Below are 13,697 nucleotides of genomic sequence, written 5' to 3' on the forward strand. Positions count from 1 at the left end.
TTCTTAATGTCATTACGAAAGAACTAGATTAACCCAAGTCAATTCACTTTATTGTTCAAAATAAAGAGGAATAAGCACTGAACTCACTTGCAGATTTGGGGCGTGAATTAGGGGTGAGATGTTGTCTTTAAGGACTCTGCCAGTTTAATTAAGATATGGAAAATTACTTATTGTTCTTCCCCACTAAAGTGCTAGGAATTAACAGGCAAGCGTGGAGCCTGGGCCTTTCATGTCTCCGCCGTGTGTGTGTGTGTGGTGTGTGTGTGTGTGTGTGTGTGTGTGTGTGTGTGTGTGTGTGTGTGTGTGTGTGTGTGTGTGTGTGTGTGTGTGTGTGTGTGTGTAATACCCGTAAGACTCCGTCACTACGCCTCAGGCCTGGGCTGCGCTGCCTCACGCTTGCCCCCCGCTGGCCTGTCCGGACGAGGGGCGAGGAGCCAACGCTGAAAACCACGGACAGCGTCGTCGCCACAGACGTGCCTTCCTTCGGCGCGGGGTCAGGTGGGAGGGGTTGGGTGGGCTCTGCCCTCGCGGCAGGTGTAACCGAGTCCGCAGATCCTTCTCGCGAGAGCAGCCTCTCTGGCTCCTCCCGTGAAATCCCGCCTCTGCTTTTCCTCCAGGAAGTGTTACTGAAGAGGGCGGCCGACCTCGTGGAAGCCTTATACGGGATGCCACATAACAACCAGGTAGGCGATGGCAGCTTGACCCACCGCCCGCCCCCCCCCCTTGCCAGGGTGACCACGACCTTGGACGGCCAGCTGGCCTGGGTCCGGCGTGGGCTTCCTGGGCACACGCGGCCTCCCGAGCGTCCCACGGGGGGAGCCTCTGTCCGCCCGTTCGTGCCCTCCCACCGCGTATTCGAGTAGAAAATTACCACTCGGTGCCGCAACACAAAGCAGAGGGGCTTTCTCCAGGAAGAACCGTGTCACGGCCCGTCCGGTGGATTCAGTGGCGGGCAGACTGGGGCTGCTGGGGCTCGGGGGTCTCTGGGGAACAGCGACTCGGGGGGACTTCCCTCTGGACGTGGCCCCGTGCCTCTGACCCCGAACCCAGTGCCTTCCGTGCTGCCCTGGCCCCGTGCATCCCTCAGGGGCCTTTGCGCCGTGGGTGCAGGAGGAACAGATGGGGTATTAACAGGTTCTCCTGAGGGAGGTTCTTTTCCCATTAAAAAATACGTTCTGTCACAGTCTGGACCAAGCGACAGTGGGATGCCCCTACGGCTTGCCCAGCAGGGCCAGGTGGAGGGCGCTGGGACTGTGCCCCCGGGGGGGGGGTCTGTGAGCTGGGGGCAGGGGGCCGGCCTGGCCTGGGTGTGACGGCCGCCTCCCGCTCCAGGAGATCATCCTGAAGCGAGCGGCTGACATCGCCGAGGCGTTGTACAGCGTCCCTCGCAATCACAACCAGATCCCCACCCTGGGCAACACCCCTGCGCACACGGGCATGATGGGTGTGAACTCCTTCAGCAGCCAGCTAGCCGTCAACGTGTCAGAGACGTCACAAGCCAACGACCAAGGTACGCCGCGCGCGGGCCGCCCCTTCCCCAGACGCCCAGCTGGGGTGGTGGGACTTAGCTGCGGCTGATTGTGCCCTGAGGCCGGCGGGGACGTGGGCAGCGCCCCGGGCTCCGCAGCTTTGTTCAGAGAGGCCCTCGGGCAGAGCATGCTCAGAGAACCCAGAAACCTGAGGCAGCGGCCACAGTGGCTGCCACACGGTTTACTGGTATTTGCTAGCTCTTAACTTGAACTGATTCCTAAGGGGCTTTGCTTTCCTGGAAAGGCTGGGATAAGCCCTAGGATAGCTGTGACGTAGGGAGCCGCGGACCCTTCCTGGATGCGCTGCACAGGGGTCAGGGGGTGGGATTTGGTTTCTGAGCCTGGAAGGAGTACACGGAGAGAAGCGCCTGCTCCCCACCTGCACCTTATCCTTTTCCGGCCGCTCTAAAGCCTGTGCAGGCAGCGATCTCAGAAAGCACCTGCCCATACGGCCGCTCGGCTTCCGTTCAGCCTCATCCCATGGTGGGAGCAAGGCTCCCGCTCCCCCTCCCCACGCCGACAGAAACAGCAGCCATAGAGACGAAGACCCCAGAACAGCCTTTCCTGGGGACTTACGGCCACAAACAAGCTCTCCTTGTCAGCCGTGGCATTTGAAGGTCTGCAGAGGCCGAAAGCTCACCTAGCGCGGGGGGACAGCCCAGGAATCGCGCCGTTGATAATTGCTTCTAAAGAGGAACGTGAAAGCCGCTGACGGTTAGATCGAAGTGCGCTTGGGCCGGCTGCCGAGGCCGCCGGAGACAGGACGGGGCTCGGCAAGGATGCTCGAGCAGGGCTGGCGTGACAAGGTTATCTGAGCTGGCGCGAGGCGCTGGGGCTGGAGGAAAGCATACGGTCAATTAAAAGCGTTTAATAGATGATAGAGGTTTGCGGGGAAACCCCCCCCAAGTGTCTCTCCCTGATAATAATGTTATTTTTGGCCGGGGGGGGATTTTAACAGTCGGCTACAGTCGCAATACAAGCAGCGTGTCCCCGCGAGGATACGTCCCCAGCAGTACTCCCCAGCAGTCCAATTACAACACAGTCAGCACTAGCATGAATGGATATGGAAGTGGCGCCATGGCCAATCTAGGGGTCCCGGGCTCGCCTGGATTTCTTAATGGCTCCTCCGCTAACTCTCCCTACGGCAGTAAGTGTCTGTTTTTGTCACCCGTCATCACACAGATTCATATTCGCTGCAAAGTCAAATGTGTGCGTTGCTTGGATGTTCTGTGGTGTGAGCTACTGGATAAAAGGAAGGGTGGCTCTGGAGGCTGGGCGTCCACGTGACGACAGTAAATTGACCTAAAACGGGCCCCACGCGGTCACATTGGAAACCCAAACAAAATCGGCACCAAATGGGGCCGCCCAATTGGAAACGAAAGTCCAACGCGAGAGTTTGCCTGTTATCCAGAGAGTGGCCAAGCCAGAAACATCTCGTGCTTGCTCTGTTGGCCCGACGCTCCAGGCAAGGCCCTGGAGCTCTTTGTCGTGTGGCCGTGCCCGGCGTCGCGCGTCCTGACCATGTTTGCTTTGTTGCAGTAGTGCCGTCCAGCCCTACCATGGCAGCCTCTTCGGTCACCCTCCCTTCAAACTGTAGCAGTACACACGGCATTTTCTCATTCTCACCTGCCAATGTCATCTCTGCAGTGAAACAAAAGAGCGCCTTCGCGCCCGTGGTCCGGCCCCAAGCTTCCCCTCCTCCTTCCTGCACCAGCGCCAACGGGAACGGACTGCAAGGTGAGGGTGCGCGCTGGCCTGAGGCCGCGGCCGGGGAGCGCCCGGAGGGCCCCGGGGCAGGCCAGGCTGGGCCGCAGGGCTGGAGTGAGGGGCTCTCCCTGGGGGCGGGAGCTCCGACCTTCCCCCGGGCTCACCCGCGGGCTCCCGGCAGGGCAGCCCTGGCTGTTGCATGTTCTCCTCCGTCTGCCGCAGTGCGACACCCACCCCCCAACCCGCTGCTCCTGGAAACGACCCCCCTCGTTCAGTCCCCACAACCGGATTCTTCCTCTTGGTGGATGAAACCCGTTTCCTCATCCTTCCAACGTGACTTAAGTGTCCCCACGGTAAAGCGGCCCATGCCTGCAGGGAGTGGAACCCACAAGGGAAGGAGAACGGGCCGTGGTGAAGGCAGCGGGGCCCAGGTTCCATCCCGTGCGGCCGAGGGCGTGGGCAGGCGCGAGCCTGTCGCTCCCCCGACTCACAAGGCAGTGGGACAGCCTCAGGCCTGGGGTGGTGGGTCACGGTGCCGCCTGCAGCGCCCACCTCGAAACTGGCCTGTTCTCACTGTCCCGAGCCTGAGCCCTTATTCTCAACCTGGTCTAACGGACCACGGGGCGCACGAGGCTGTGTTGTCCTCGGAAGGGCGCGTGCACCTAGACCCGGGGCCGTGCGTGCACCAGTGCTGCACGGGAGTTGGTTTTCCAGGAGATTTCTTTCAAAGACGCGAGAGGGAGAAGGTCCCGCCCAAGGGCAGCGGGAGGCCCCGCCTGGCACAGCTGCCCACAGATGGGGCCGCGCGGAGCGGGCATCCAGCGCCCGCCCAGTGCTGGGGCCCTCTGGGCAGTGGCCGGTGGTGCGAGTGGCAGGCGGGGGCTGCGTGAGGGCCCCTAGGCCCCGTGAGCTTGCACGTGGCTCTTGGTGACTGACTGAGGCCCACAGGCTCTGAAATTAATTAAGTGGCCGTCATCTGGCCTCTTTCAGACACCACCTTTGGTATATGCTCCTCCCGGTGAAAACCAAATCCAGTTACTCCTTTAAAAAAATGAATCCATTCAACCAGTATTTACTGAGCGCCTACTATGTGCCAGGCTCTCTGCTGGGTGCTGAGGACGCTACCGTGGAGAAGACAAACTGGCCCTTTTGTGAAGTCGGTGGCATATTTCACTTTGATGAACTAATGCTCAAAAAAGGAACTGGAAAGGTATCAGTGATTTGAAATAATTGTCTGCACAACACCTGTTAGCGTGAGAGGGACGCCCAGCCCCGAAGGGCCGCCGACTGGCCTGCAGGCCAGCAGCGGTCACCAGACCACAGGTGCTTAAGAGGCAGGTGGCTGGGCGCCAGGGCCCTGCCCGCCGCCCACTCGGTGCCGGGGCCCATTGAGAGGTGGCGCCACGTAAGCCGTGTGTACACACACAGGTCTTCCAAACCATAAAGTTGTAACGGTGAGTCGGAGATAAATTAATAGTGCTGAAATTAATGAGCTGAGAAATTGAAGCTCCCATCACTACGTGAACAGATGTATTAATATGTTATACATAAATTAATGAGAATGATCACTCTGACAAAAATTGAACAAAACACTAAAGTTACGAGATTTTAGATGACATCTGTACCCGGAGTTCACTGGGAAGCACCTGCTGCACTTGGCATCTTGGCCCAAGTTTCTCTTTCCCTCCAAGAAGAGGAAGGACGCGCTCCCTATGGTGGAGCCGTGACTTGTGTCTCTTGAGGACCCTTGGCCCTGAGATTGCAATCAGGTGGGCTGTGAGTGGCTTTGATCTTGGCAGGTCCGCGACTCACCATTACGATACAGAACGATCAGCGGAAGGTCCAAGGCAGGGGCTGAGAGCAGAGGGGAACCCGAGGCGTGTCCAGTTTGACTGACTTACTTACTTAGGGAACGAGAGCTGTGCCCAGGTCCCAGCGGCCCGAGAGCCGGCCTTGGCTGGCGTCACAGAAGTGACCGGGTTGGTTCGGCATCTGTCGATGGAGGTGGCCTCCGGGGAGTCCGGGCCTCCGTCTGCTATAAGCCAGCCACTGACGTGTGTGGGCAGAGGCCCCTTCACACCCAAAAAGGCCAGAGCCGTTCCCTCTGCCACGTGAGGTCGTGGAGTCGAGGACCCCGGGGACCTGTCCCCCACAAGCACCCCACACCCCCTGAAGTAGGTGCCTTAACCGAGCCCACGGCTGGTTAACGGAGGATTGTGCAGACCCACTGTCACTGCCGACCGAAGCCCAGGGAGGCCCCCCCAGCCCCCCACCCCGGTGAGAGGCGCCCCTGACCTGCCCCCTCTGTCTTTCAGCTATGTCTGGGCTGGTAGTCCCACCAATGTGAGGGGCGCTTGTTACCTCCCGCTGCGCCCAGCATCCAAGGATGGACTTCAGGGGACACGTTAGTACATAAGAGGTGCTGATGGAGACCGTGTCTTCAGTACATCAGCAGCGGTTGAAATGCTACAAAAGACTTTGTTTAAAGATTTTATTTAAACTATTAAGAATCAACACACAAACGACGTACTTCTTCATGAACAATTCCATTTTATTGACTGAACTTTTCTCATATTTTCACATTTCTCAGTCCTGAAGAATAAGGAGAACAAAGCGATGCCTATTTTGTATAAAGTTTCTGACTCCGTCTTGGCTATGTCTAGTACTTGCTATGTGTTGGGAGAAACTTTGTGAATGCACCATTTTGATGATCATGAAACACTGATGAAAAACGCCTCCAAACATTTTTCTGTACTCATACTTAGATTCACAATGGTTGTGTATCTCTATAATGTGAAATATTTTTTTGTGGTGACAAAAGGGGGCCAAGGAGGTCTGAGCCATCAAACTGGAAGAAAGGAAGACTATATGATTAGGAGAATTGGGGTGGCAGGGGGGGAGGGAGGGTTTATCGTTGCTTAACTTCATCTTAATGAAACGAAACTTTGTAACTTATTGTAGTTAGAAATTGTAACTTTGATATTGAATTCTCTTGCCTTCAACAAGCACACTGACAGAGGAAAAAAAAAAATGCTACTGTCTGTTGGTTAAAATATTCTCCCACTGCTAGAGCTTCCTGTTAAGCAAGTGTGATCTGCGACATTTTTTTCAACTTTTGCTAGCACTGTATACTATTGCATTCTTAGGCTACTGTGAGGTCCATGTTTCTTGTACCAGAAATTGTCCTTTTGACTTCTAGATCCTTCTTCCCTGATGTGTTTTGTATGTGGTTATAAAATTGTAGACTTTTGTGATTTTGCCAAAGTTGTAGCTAAATATTTATACACTTGTCTTGAATTTTTTTCAGATCCACTTAAATATTTAGAAAAAAAAAACGAGTTTTATTCCTTATGCGTCTTATAAGGAATAAAATGGTCTCCATTCAACACTTACTTACTTTTCCATGAACACTTGCTGTTGCTAAGGGACTTTATTTTGTAACATATCAATTATAAATATTGTATTTATCTTTGAAATTTTGTACATTGCTTTTCCCACCATTTTCGGTTCCTTTTTCTTGTCTGCGTTGGTTTTTGATCATGGCCTGGTGTTGTGATGCTGGGAAGAGCATTAGAGCCAAGAACTGTTTGATCTGTTTCGTTCAGTGAACCAACATCCTTGCATTTCATTTGTACTTCCAAAATTTGCTATTGTTTGTTTAGACTTTCCGTCCTTTTTTTTTTTTTTTTTTTTTGAGGAAAAGTCAAATTCATTGTTTATTTTTATATTATTTTTAAGTTATCTGAACAAATACTTTTGAAGAAAAAAAAAGTTCGTTGTATAGTCACAACAAAACGGTGCCACCCGCTGTGACAAACCCTCGTAGATTCCGTGCATGTGGAGCGGCCACGAAGAGGCGACCCCGTTTGGGGCTGTGTCCTCCTTTTGTTTTATTTTTTTTGTAGAATGTAAAAAGTCATTTTAGCTGCCACCCATGACTTTGCCACATAGCTGAACTGTGTTTACTGGAAAAATTCAGAGGCCTAAAGTTTAAAATAAAATTTACTTCTGATGTTTTAATTAAAATGTTTGCCACATTAACTTCTCTGATGCCTTAAAAGTGGACTTCTTTAAAGAATCTTTGTGCTGTTTGATCACAGGCTTACCCCACAATTGTTAATCAGTATTTCATTTGGAGATTTACGGTGTAAAACACACACACGCACACGCACAAGCCCGGAGACCCCTGTGTCACTCCTTTCTGCATCTGGTTCTGTGTCCTGTGTCCTCCCAAGCCCACCTCTGATTCAGAGAGGTTTCAGGGGACCCACGATCACCCCTCGTTTAAAATTCCTTTTTAACAATACGTTTTTTGTGGTCAGAACCCAGCAGCACTGTCTGTACTGTTTAAACTGGAATGACCTCCCCTTCAGACACCATACCTGTTCATGCCAAACCTGCGGTGAGACCAAGAGGGTCGTTTTTTTTTTCCCTTTGCAGACACAGCACAGCAAAGTTTTTGCAAACTGCAGCAGAAGACAAATCTAAAACAAAAAGGAGGGACTTTAAAAAATTTTCTTGACAAAAACCAAAACAAAACAATGCAGGACTTAAAGTGTCCATTCAAGGGACTAAATCAAAGAATCAGAACGTCCCCAGGGGTTAGCGGGTCACACTCTGGCCCTGTGACCAGCCTGAGGAGTCACTTTGGAACTCAGTTGCCTCCGTTTTATTTTGTATAAGTAAGGGTTTGATCTAAAAACGAGCTCACGTGTGCACGTTAAGGACGTTCGCAAGTCTCCTCGTCCCTACACTGGGTTTGTGTTTTAGATTAATTAGTCGCCCTCATGGCTTCATCGTCTCAAAACTGAGCGCTCCACTAAATGGGTAGATTTTACTGTTAAAGACCCTACAATAAGATTGTTTTATCTGTACATTTTTTCAGATATTTAACTGTATAAAAATGTTCATTTTACACAATATTTAATTAAAGTATTTCTTGTCTGTGAATTTCACTTTGGGTAATTTGATGTTTTGATTATTAAAATGCCTTTGCTCAACATGCAACAGTTACATTGGCCGGGTGGGTGGGGTTGATCTGCACTCCCAGAGCTCTCTTGGCCAGGATGAAAACGGTTCATAGAAGAACCTTCTCCAAGGTTATCCGCCCTCAAACGCTCATCTAAGCTGCACGGAGAGTTCCTTGTAGTTACTCAGGTGACTCTGGTCCCCAGAGGGGCCACCTGTACGTGCTTTGCACGCCCGCCGGCACATCGGAACATGACTGTGGGTCAGACCTGGGGGCCATGGCAGCACTGTGGCCCAGAGACAGTCTCGAGACTCGCTGGGGGCTTGGTCACCCCTGCCCCTGCCCCTCCTGCCTCAGCCCCTGCTTCTGAACTGGAGATCTGGCAGGTAGAGGGCAAGCACTCTGGCTACTCCAGACATGTGCTCCTCTGTCCCCGTCACCGTGCTCCACCGGGACAAGATCCAGCTCAGAAAGCTCCGGTCGGACGGGCAGACACCAGGGCTCTGGACACCAGTGCCACTGAACCCTGACCTGAGGGACAGCGTCGCCAACGGCAGGTCCACGGCCGTGGTGTGACAGACCCCACACGCGCTGCGCCTGCCCCTGGGCCGCACAGAGGTGTGGCCAACGGCACGGCTCTAATGAGATGCACCGGGGCTCTGATTTTCGCAGCTCCGCTCGGCTCCTGTGCCTTTTCAGCAGCCCCACTCCGTTTCATTCTGTAGTTTTCATTTGCTCCTCAATGAAAGGCTGGTTTTGCATGTTTTGGCTTGCAGCTCTCCAACACATACACATAAGTGTGATCCAAATTAGTACTCACAAATGTCATCTTAATTACTTGTTCTGCCGAGCAAAACAGGGAATGATTATTCAAAACATAAAGAAACTTGTGAATACCTTTTTCTCCTGTCAATGACAATCAGGTTCCTCTGACTGCATTCTCGTTTCCGCCTTAAAGAGACAGCAAAGAAAGAGGCTCATGGGGTACAAGGCTGCAGCCGGCCCCCCACCCCAATTCCCCGCGTGCTGGGGACCAACCTCACCTCCTTCCCTACTCTGAGCCGGTGCCAGCGATGCCTGCTGAGGGGCGTGGCAGGGGCTGCCTCTCTGAGCTGCTTGCCTGGGCCCTGGGACCAGCGGGGAGGGAAGTTATTTTATGTTTGTGTTTTGAATCCGAATTGAGAACTGCATTCTCTCCAAATGTGTGCCAATTATTGTCAGGCCACCTTCCAGGGTCTTCCAAGCTTTTAAAGATTATTCAAAGCACTTGAAATGGGCTTCAATCTAATGCCTCATTTCATTGCATTAAACAGCCTAGTTAATAAAGAATCGATATATTCAAAGGGCAAGGTTATCTTTTGTCTATAAGGGGTGGTGTCATTCTGAACCTTTTATAGTTCAAATGCTGAAAAAGACCTCATGAAATCCATACTCATCAAGCGGGTCAACAGGAGCAATAAAGAGGCCCCTGAAAGGAAGGAACGCCCGCCCTCCTCTAAAACAACTCTGGCCTTATCTCCCCGCTCGGCACCCAGAGAAGTCCTCAGAAAATGTCAATTTCTCATCAAGACAAGAGGCTGCGATGATCACTTTTTCCAGAGAATACACACAATTAAGAGAATGCAGAGGGGCGGCTGCGGCGGGATTTGTGGCTCCTTCTGTCCCCACGAGCTGCCAGCTCCCTCCCAGCAGATAATAAGAGTTGTTGATAACTCAAGTGTCAATATGCCAAAGAGCGAGTTTTGAATGTGAGTCCTTGTGTTTTGAGCCCGCCCGGCCGATCCCAGGCCCCGATAACGGCACAGCTGCCAACGGACACCCCGGGTTGGCCCTCACAATTAACGCGATGAATAAATCACACAAAAGAGTCGGGATGCTTTATACTCGGTGAGACAATCCCCTGCTTTACCCTTCAAGGATTCCTTTTATGTTGGAATAAGGTTGCTTTTAATGAAATTTAAACTCATCAGAGGAAATCAAAAACCTCCAATCAGATTACAAATTGATTTTTTGGTCATCTGTCATCCCCAGTATAGGGCTGTGGGTTTCACGGGGAGCGGGCTGCCGGGCCGGGGCCGGGGAGCCAGCACGCACACGGCTCCCAGCCCCCGGCCTGGGGACAAACGGGAGCGGCTCCGGACCCCGTGCAGACTCGGACGCGGTCTCCCCACCGCCCGGGTCTGGCAAAGTGGACCCACGACGGGAGCAGCTGCCCGTCAGCTCTGAGTCCAGCTGAGGCTTGGCCCGGGGGCATCCTCGGTGGAACCCACAGTGATTTCTAGGTCTGCAGTCACGATCCGCTGAGGGCGGCCAACAGAGACACGTTCTCTTGGGATTGCAGTGAGTTTTGGTTCGCACCTGCCATGCCCTGGATCTGCTCTGTGCCACGCCACGTGGAGCCACGTGGAGCGTGCCCTACACCCCGAGAGCTTACGATGTGGGGTGGAGAGAAAACACGGCCAGTCCCACTCGGCCATCCAGTCTGAGCCCAGGCGTTCACTACTGAGCACAGCCGGCCCTGGGAGTTCTCCCAGGGAGGCTTCTACAGCTGCTGCCTCCCAGGGGTCTCCTGTTGTACCCTGGAAGGACTCTGAGTTTTCTGAGGACAAGACAAGGCCGTGCTTTCCTCACCTTCCCATCTCTACATCGAGGGCACCCGGTCGAGGCTGCAGTGTACCACCGAGTATCCGGGACTCAGTGTGGGTCCGTCGGAAGGATGGGGCTCGGGACAAGATCGGGGTAGGCACTACTTCAGGAGGGAAGTGAACATCACTTTTGGTTCAAGATTCCTCAGAAACCACCTCTTAAAATACAATTTCTTAGCGAGCAGAATACCCAACACCTTTCCAAATAGCAGATAAGCGTCGTGCCTCACCCACACGTGGCACCGGGGGGTCGAGGGGCACCTGTCACAGGATGCTGTTTGGCTGACCCGTGGGGCTCTGTGCTGGATCTGGCTCCCCTCTCTCGGGTGACAACACTTCAGTTTGCAGGGGGCAGGTGACCGGCCCAAGGTCACAAGACTGGAAGGACCAGGGCCCGATGCCAAACAAAGTCTCCTGTCTCCAAACCCTCCGTTCTTTCCCATGATTTAGGCTTCAGAGACCTTCAGGAATTAATGAGAGAGAGAGAGAGAGAGAGAGAGAGAGAAAGAGCGAGCGAGGCCATCTGGATGGAGTGAGAACCACCACACCTCCCTCCCAGCCAAGTCAGGAGGGCACATGCCCCAGGGCTCGAGGGGCCTGGCTCAGCCAGGCCACCTGGACAGGCTGTGAGATGGAAACTGGTCTGCCCGGCCCAGTATTAGCTGGAGCACAGGGCACGACCAATGTCACCGGCTCACAGACCCGAAACCAAGGGCAGAGGCTCAGGTCCCCGGGGCCTTTGCAACATACAGGAGGCCGGCAAAGAGCTGCTCCCGAGTGCTTCATCCCTGCTGTTCTCAGGTCACCTCATGGTCCACATGGTGGACCCACACGGCTGGGGAAACTGGACGCCTGTGTGTACCAGGTGCCCCTTGGGTCCACGTGGCATATGCAGTGCAGGCAGGGGAGCCATTCACCTGGCGCAGGGACAGGAGAGGGACAGGCTGGGGCCACCGAGGGACTGGACTGCAAGCGCTGAGCCCTTTGGCCAACCCCCAGCCAGGGCTCAGTAAAAGCTTGTCACCATTCAAGATGACAATGGGGACAGGACAAGGACATGATGAACGGAGAAGATCTGGGTGGTAGAGTCAGAATGAACCACAACAGTCAGAGGCACTGGGCAAAACAGAAACAAAGTATCAGAAGCAAACACCAGCACAGCAGGCATCACCCTGCCCCTCAGACCACGCCCACCGCTGTGCTGATGGTGGCCATGGACCACAGCTCACTCACCTGACACGTTCCCTCCTACAAGGGACCAAGCTCTTCACTGCCTTCTTCCATGACTGTGGGACCAGCAGAACCCAGGCTGGCGTGGGGCTGCAGCCACCAGGGGAGACAGAAAGGGTCCTGCCACAAAGGGTTTATCTTCTCAGTATGCAACGAGCTTTTGCAAATCAGTAAGGCTAGAAGGACATTCTGGAGAAAAATAGGCAAATTCAGTCAATACAAGTGATCAGTAAACTGGAAAATATACTCAACGTCTCTTAAAAATGCATATCAAATTAAAGTGAGATGAAAAAGTTTTTTCACCTATTAAATTAGAAAAGATTTTTCTTAAAAGCTAATACTCAATCCTGTTGATGGAGAAATGGGCATTCTTAGAGTTGTAGAAAGAAAAGCAAACCAGCGCAACCCTTCTAGAAATAAATTTGACATTGTATCAAGAGACTTAACAATGTTCATATCTTTTGACCCACTAATTCCACTTCCAGGAATCAATCTTAAGGAAATTATCAGAGATTAGACAAGACTTTAAGTGCAAGACTGCTCACCATAGTAATATTTATTTAAAAAAAAAAACTGTAAAGAACCCAAAAGTCTAAAAATAGGAATCATTCATTGAATTATGGTATAGCCATATAATCGAATATTGTATATTCTATTAAGCTACTAAGATCATGTTTTTGAAGTACATTTAATGAAATGGTAAATAGTAATGACATAAAATTAAGTGAAGCAAGCATATAATACTGTATACATAATTCAAATTTGTAAATTTCTATGTAGCGAGAAGGCAAGAAGGAAAAACATATATATTTAGAAAAAATGTTAGTTAGAATTACAGCAATAGCAGGCATACTTGGGAGTTGAAAGCTTACATGTTACATGTATGCTTTCCAAGTATTCTGCCAAACAGACATGCAGGGTCCTGGGGAAAACACTCCCGTGCTACCGACTCACCACCCTGTCTCTTGCTGCCGGTGAGGAGGCAAGGGCACCTCATTTGAAGACAACCAGTTGTTCTAGGACACTGAGGCCGGATGTACTGCGGGTGCTGGTGTCACAAGGCCACGTGGAAGTAGAGTTGAGACTGACATAGTAGCAGGAGACCAGAGACCAGGAAGCGGGTCCACCCTCTGAGAGTGCAGGACTGGAGAGGTGCACAGAGGGGTGGAGCCTGCGACCACAGGGTCAAAAGAGACAGGACCTGAGGGAGAGATTCCCATGAAGCCCAGCTCGACTCCCTGCTCCTGGCTTTCCCAACATCTTTTGGGGTCTGATACTAACTTCACTTTTACTTGAACTTCCTTGAAGGGATTTCTGTTGCTTGCAACCAAACAATTACCGACCAAATTAGGGAGAAAAAGTATTTTAAAGTTAGTGTTATAAAAAAATCTAGGGGCTTCCCTGGTGGCGCAGTGGTTGAGAGTCTGCCTGCCAATGCAGGGGACACGGGTTCGAGCCCTGGTCTGGGAGGATCCCACATGCTGCGGAGCAACTGGGCCCGTGAGCCACAATTGCTGAGCCTGCGTGTCTGGAGCCTGTGCTCCGCAGCAGGAGAGGCCGCGATGGTGAGAGGCCTGCGCATCGCGATGAAGAGTGGCCCCCGCTTGCCGCAACTGG

General features: G+C 52.6%; 1 protein-coding gene and 1 long non-coding RNA gene across 13 annotated transcripts in view; one reads left to right on the top strand and one right to left on the bottom strand.

Annotated features, from left to right (window-relative positions):
- Positions 1 to 8,186, top strand: part of EBF3 (EBF transcription factor 3) — a 117,583-nt gene extending 109,397 nt beyond the window's left edge. For 3 of the 12 annotated variants that reach the window (XM_082423194.1, XM_082423199.1, XM_082423196.1), the window contains 6 exons: positions 618 to 683; positions 1,333 to 1,510; positions 2,488 to 2,676; positions 3,069 to 3,266; positions 4,334 to 4,446; positions 5,552 to 8,186. In XM_082423194.1, coding sequence (XP_082279320.1) covers positions 618 to 683; positions 1,333 to 1,510; positions 2,488 to 2,676; positions 3,069 to 3,266; positions 4,334 to 4,446; positions 5,552 to 5,569 — 762 coding nt within the window. In that variant the 3' untranslated portion in view covers positions 5,570 to 8,186. The remainder of the gene's footprint in view (positions 1 to 617; positions 684 to 1,332; positions 1,511 to 2,487; positions 2,677 to 3,068; positions 3,267 to 4,333; positions 4,447 to 5,551) is intronic. The other 9 variants (XM_082423201.1, XM_082423203.1, XM_082423200.1 and 6 more) reach the window with 6 other exon arrangements.
- Positions 6,855 to 13,466, bottom strand: LOC309642158. The gene is made up of 3 exons (XR_014253010.1): positions 12,084 to 13,466; positions 11,081 to 11,311; positions 6,855 to 9,156 (listed from the first exon to the last, which is right to left on the bottom strand). It is a non-coding gene; the product is annotated as an uncharacterized lncRNA (long non-coding RNA).
- Positions 13,467 to 13,697: the final 231 nt, after the last annotated feature.

The sequence above is a fragment of the Balaenoptera physalus genome (genome assembly GCF_965194825.1).
Source record: "Balaenoptera physalus genome assembly, chromosome: 14".
Lineage (NCBI taxonomy): Eukaryota > Metazoa > Chordata > Mammalia > Artiodactyla > Balaenopteridae > Balaenoptera > Balaenoptera physalus.